Here is a 6567-nt window from a genome sequence, read left to right on the forward strand (position 1 = left end):
TCTTCTCTTTACTTAATAAAAAAGTGTCATGAAAATACAAAGGGTTTTAGTGTGATACTGGGTTTTCAAAATATGACAGCTATTCAATTAAAAAATAGTACTCTTGGGAAATACAACTTCTTGGATTAAGGAATTTCCATTTAAGAAATTTTATTTCAGATAGTTTATTTTCAAAATTCAGTTTTTATCTTTTTGACTTAAATAATTGCAGTTTAGAGCTAAATTTTAGGTATTGGCTAAGTTAAATTCAAGTTTTAGTTACTGGCTAAGTTAAATTTTAAGAACTTTTAATTTTAAATTATTGACAAGTATTTAAGAACCCAAAATTGATTGGATTCATTGTTTATGTACTTAATACATATAAAAGTATATACAGTACCAGCATAATCTAATATCACTAATAATTTGTGGAACAAAAATTAAGAATTAAGCACTCCAATTTGTACATTAAAATGCAATCTTTGGAGGTGGGCATTTAGCCTACAAGTTAGCATGGCATTATCCCATATTAGAGTGCTTACTTTCAGTTTTAGGCTCTGGTTCCAGGCTCCAACTTTGTGCCATTGTAGAACTCGAAGGCAGTGACATTAATAGCATAAGTAACTGAGTTCTTGACATCTACATGAAATACCTGAATTGTGTTCCCTGTTCCTGCTTCCAGGCCTTGTCTCAACCCACCTTTGTTATTTTTGAGCATTTGAGGAATGCACCAGAAGGAAAGTTTACTTTTGCTTTCTCTCTCTCGCTCTCTGTCTCTCCCTCTCTCCCTCCCTCCCTTTCCCATTTCTCTGTCACTCAAATAAATACATTGATTAATTAAAAATAAAATTCAATTTTCAAGACATAAAAATTAAAATATGAATGTATCAGATCAGAATAGAAGAACAAGAAAGAGTGCTTTTGAAAATCAATTCCTAAGTCATCCATGAAAACAGAAGTATTTTTCTGATATACAGGATCTCAACCTATAAATTAGAACCAAAGTTGGAGAAAAAGTCTTATATTTCTTGTTGTGCTGTGTAAAAGAAATACTGGCGCTGTCAACACTTTATGGCTAGATTTTGAGAGTGTTTTGTTTTGTTATATTCTGTTTCTTCAAAGGACATGGATGACAATGGATAATACAATTGCATTGCAGCATTTTAGGATAGTTATTTTCTGTGGAAGAGGCTGTAACTACTCTTCGAATAAAATGTTCTATTTCTTTGCAATTTTGCTCCTGATAAATTCTTTCACATATTTCACCCCTAAATATAGTCATTGAAATGTATTTTTTAAATAGTTACTTAGGTATTTGAGAGACAGAAAGACAGAGAGAGGAAGGGGGAGCAGCAGAGAGACAGAGATAGAGTGCACCCATCTGCAGGTTTACTCTCCAAATACATGCAATAGCTAGAACTGATCCAGGTCATGGCTGAGATCTGGGAACTCAACCCAGGACTCTCATTTGGATAAAGGAACACAAAATTACTGCCTCCCTGGTCTACCTTAACAGGAAGCTGAAATCAGGAGTCAAATCTGGGTATTGAACCCAGGCACACTGATGAGGGATGTGGGTGTCCTAGTCAGCGTCTTACTGCTAGGCTATATGCCCTTCCTCTCATAACTAGCTTATTAAATTCTGTACACTTAGTTGTACTGGTATTTTCAACAAACTTTTTTAAAAGTAGCATTTCCTTCTTAACCTTTTCTAGTTCCATCAATATTCTTCTAACATTTCTGTTTGACAGTAGAAAGTTTAATCTATAAGTGGCTGCTTCTTTTCAAATAAAGCAGCATTTCTCTTTATACATAGATGCACTTCAAATGACCAATTAAATTAAGAACTCATTCTGGGAAATTGGGTGGAACTATTATATTGTGTGGGAGGTTAATATCATGTCCTTGTTGAGAAAATGTCAGAGTTGAGAACATTGTGTTACAACTCTTATTTTGGTCAACAGCTCAGCATGGAAATCCAGGTGTTGCTAATGAATATCTGCAGGTGATGGGCAAAGGAACATTGCCACTATGATAAAAGAGACAAAATTGATCTCCCCTGTGATTACCAGAAAATAATGTCTGGAAAGTAAGAAAAATGGAAATGATGACCATAGGAAGTCATTTATTCATTCATAATATTTATGTAATACTTATAGGCTATGCTTGCTACGGTAGATCTACATTTTACTCAGTGTATATTGGTTCTATATAACAATAAAAGTTAATATAAATATAGTGTAGATATATGTTCATGCTTAACAGGATTTTAAAGCTGATTCTAGCTCAATTATTTCCTAATCTTGGAACAGGATATTTCTGAACATCTTAATGGCATGTTTGGAAAGGTAGAAAGAGTGGTAAAGCCACTTTCGTCATTTGGGTATAGCCTTTCCTGATGAATTTTCTCTAACTTATTCTCTTAGTTTTTGCTTTTATTTTCATTATTATCTATTAAAATTTTTAAACAATGTAAATTTTCTATTCCTCTCTTGGATTTTACTTGCTTGAGACTTTTACTATACTGCTGTCTGTATTAGAAATTCATCTCATTGTCAAATCTATTAATAAAAAGTTTCATTTTTAATCTCTTGGACATTTGGGAAATGTTTTTAGTTCAATATTTTTCTTTTAATTTTGATGTATTAAAATTATGTCATTCTAACATTAGAGAAATCATGTCATCATAGCAGAATATTTTTAAAGCCATAATAAGCTTTAATAATAAGATATTAATTTGAATGAAGAGCTCTAATTTAATCAGAGGAGCTTTCAATTGCTAAACCAACTCTAAAGTTCATCATATATACAAAGACATAAATTGAAACACCACATAACTTATCAACATATATGATCTGTATTTATCAGTCAAAAAAAAAAAACAAATAAAATAAGGGAAAAGACAAGAGGCATTCCCAGTATGTGTATCAGCCAAAATCAAGTCATACTAATATTGTCAATTTTAAAAGAAATGCCCATGCACTTTATGAAAACAGGCTGTCAATGGAAGCCTAATCAATTTTTTCAACTAGAAAACTAAGTGTAATTAACTTGGCTATGTTGATTATATCCATAATGAACGTATTTCTTCATTAAAAAAGTGTACCATTTAGAGTTTAATCCAATCCACCTTAGTTTGCACTTCCAACTGATCATTTAGCATGAAAATTACATGACTTTTACCCTTTTTCTATTGTAAAAATATTGGCTTTACTGAGTCTTTAATCAACTGTCAAATTAATTCTGAGAAGCTTCTACAAAGCATAAAGTACCCTAATTTTTTTACCTTATGTTCAATTTTGTCTTTGGAAAAATATACCGTTCCATTAATCATTAATGAAATTTTAACTTTCCTTGGCAGAATTGATTGTAGAGCACATGAACTATAAATATATATGAACATTTTATGAAGAAGGGTGCGACGACAAATAAAGAAGTCATAAAGGAAGCAAGAGAATACTCAGGGAGACCAAAAATGGGTGTCTTTGAAAACCATGCAGAACTGGGCATATGTGATGATATCAAGAATGAGGGGAGCTCATGTACGAGGCACTTCACCAGTCAGATCTGTCTCAAAGTACAGGAAAAACTGACCCCAGACCCGAATATACCATAGTAACATTTATCTAATTTTCATTTCCAGTAGTTCAGCTACCCAAAATATTCATCCATAAAGCCTTACACCTAATACTTTTAATTTGAGCTGAAAAACTCATTATAATGGGTGAGTATATGCAGATGTGTGGACCACGTAATTCATAAAGAATTCATTAAATTATAATTAAATTCTAAAATTTATTGAATCAATTCTCTTTAAGACAATTGATTTTATCAAATATAAGTGTATCAATACAAGTGTATCAAATACAAATATAAGTGAATTATATTTAATATATACAAATTTCCTATTGATTTATTTCATAAGAAATTGTTGATAATAGTATTTATTGATTGATTCAAGATGCCAAGTATTATTATTAAGATTCCAAATGTGATGGAGGCATTGCAGCATGGTAGGTTAAGTTGCCATATCCCATACTGGAGTATTTGGTTTGAGTCCTGACTATTCTCTGATTCTGATAAAACTTCCTCCTAATGCACCTTGCATTCTTGCTACCCATGGGAAAGATTTAAATGAATTTCCTGGCTCCTGGCTTCAGCCAACCCTATCCTGATTGTTGTAAACATTTAGCAAGTTAATCTCTGGATGGAAATCTCTTTTGATCTGTCTGTCTTGTCTTTTCTTCTTTTGTCATTCTACTGTTCAAATCAATGAATAAGGGGATGTCCTTATGGCTCATTAAGCTGCTGCCTGCAATTCCAGGACCCTACATGATGCTCCCCCCTCCAATCCAGTTCCCAACTTATGCCCCTGGGAAAGCATCAGAAAATGGCTACAGCCATGTGCTTAGGCTACAGCCAGACATGTGGGTGACCTGGATGGAGTTCCAGGCTCTTGACTTTGGTTTGGTAGTGCCCCAGCAGTTGCAGCCATTTGGGAAGTAAACCAGCACATGAAAGATTCTCTCTCTCTCTCTCTCTCTCTCTCTCTAAGTCTACCTCTATGAATAAATCTCTGTGAGCCTACCTCTATGAATAAATAAATAGATCTTTAAAAATCAGTAAATGAATCTTTACAAAAGGTCACGCATTGCGGCAAAGCATGTTAAGTTGTCACTTTATGGAGGCCGGGTTAGGCGGAATCTGAGATGAGCGTGAGAAGCCTGAAGAACACTTCAAGGAATGGGTACAAAAGTCACCGTGAATCATGTACTAGTCTGAGATTATTCCTTGGCTGGAAACTGCACCCTCTCTTTTCATGCAACTGCAGGCTATATCTGTCCTTGAAGGCAAATATTTTGGCCAACTTTTTAATATAGATTGTTTCTTCAGATTATACAAAATATGAATATTATCCCCTTTGATAGAAAACATATTTCCTTGAACTAATCTTGTACTAACCCTCTGGGTGAAGAAGAATGCTGTGATTATGCGAGTATATAAGCCCTTGTAAAACTAACAAAACTTGACTATTGCTCTGACAGTAAGTAGTCCTTGCCCACCCTCTGACTCACGGTTCCAAACCTCCCTGGAAAACTGCACACCACTTGTGTTGCCCATATCCCATATGGAAGTGCATGGGATCAAGTCATGTCTCCTCTTTATCCCGCTTCCTGATAATAAACACCTTGGGAGGCAGCACTTGATACCCTAAGTACTTGGGCCCCTGCCAACTACATGGAAGATTCAGATGAAATTCCTGGATCTGGGCTTCAGGCTGGTCCAGTTGGGCTTTTGCTAGCATTTGTGTAGTGAACCAGTGGATGGACAATATCTCTCTCTCTTCCTATTTCTCGCTATGTCACTATTGCTTTCAAAATAAGAAATAAGTAAATAAATATATATATATATAACAATTTAAAATATCACATATATATTAACATTTGATTTTGGCAATGACTTTAGAACATTAAGTAATATTAAATTGATTATTTTACAGATAAGGAGAGTGAGATACGTAAAGTTTAAGTAACATCTGTATCGCTAGTCTATTATAAGGCATTTAGCTTTTTGCCGCATCTACTGCGAGAATGAAGACCATTCTCAGCAATCAGACGGTCGACATCCCAGAAAATGTCGACATCAGTCTGAAGGGGCGCACAGTCATTGTGAAGGGGCCCAGAGGAACCCTGCGGAGGGACTTCAACCACATCAATGTGGAACTCAGTCTCCTGGGAAAGAAAAAGAAGAGGCTCCGGGTTGACAAATGGTGGGGAAATAGAAAGGAACTGGCAACTGTTCGCACGATCTGTAGTCACGTACAGAATATGATCAAGGGGGTTACACTGGGCTTCCGATACAAGATGAGGTCAGTGTATGCTCACTTCCCCATCAACGTGGTTATTCAAGAGAATGGGTCTCTTGTTGAAATTAGAAATTTCTTGGGTGAAAAGTACATCCGAAGGGTTCGGATGAGGCCAGGTGTTGCCTGTTCAGTGTCTCAAGCCCAGAAAGATGAATTAGTGCTTGAAGGAAATGACATTGAACTTGTTTCAAATTCAGCTGCTTTGATTCAGCAGGCAACAACAGTTAAAAATAAAGATATCAGAAAATTTTTGGATGGTATCTATGTCTCTGAAAAAGGAACAGTTCAACAGGCTGATGAATAAGACCTAAAAGTTATCCGGCTGCAGAAACAAGAACCCAGATTGTGTCTTGTGGTATTTTAATAATGCAATAAAAGATTATTGATTTGAAAAAAAAAATAAGGCATTTAGTTACAAACAAGCTAAACAAGCTAACCCATGGAAATTTCATCTGCTGGTTCACTTCTCAAATGGTCTCAAAGGCTGGAGCTGGGCCAGGCTGAAGCCAAGAACCTTGGACTCCACCCATGTTTCCCATATGGGTGGCACTTGCCCATGCACTTGGGCCATCCTCTGCCACTTTCCCAGGTTACATCATCAAGGAGCTGTATTTAAAGTGTAGTAGCTGGGGCTTGACGTGGCGTTAAAATGGAATGCCGGCATGACAGGCTGCAGCTCAACCTGCTGCACCACAGCACTGACCCATTGTGTTCCATTTTCA

At 35.7% G+C, this 6567-nt stretch overlaps 1 protein-coding gene across 1 annotated transcript; it reads left to right on the forward strand.

Annotated features, from left to right (window-relative positions):
• Window positions 1-5542: 5542 nt before the first annotated feature.
• Window positions 5543-6245, forward strand: LOC100338798 (large ribosomal subunit protein uL6-like). Its single transcript, XM_051825774.2, has one exon. It carries the CDS (start codon window positions 5571-5573, stop codon window positions 6147-6149), a length of 579 nt encoding a protein of 192 aa, XP_051681734.2. The 5' UTR covers window positions 5543-5570; the 3' UTR covers window positions 6150-6245.
• Window positions 6246-6567: the final 322 nt, after the last annotated feature.

The sequence above is a fragment of the Oryctolagus cuniculus genome, chromosome 5 (genome assembly GCF_964237555.1).
Source record: "Oryctolagus cuniculus chromosome 5, mOryCun1.1, whole genome shotgun sequence".
Classification (NCBI taxonomy): Eukaryota; Metazoa; Chordata; class Mammalia; order Lagomorpha; family Leporidae; genus Oryctolagus; species Oryctolagus cuniculus.

Excerpts from the sequence above, each read along its gene's own strand:
- LOC100338798 (XM_051825774.2), top strand. The coding sequence starts at position 5,571 with ATGAAGACCATTCTCAGCAATCAGACGGTCGACATCCCAGAAAATGTC.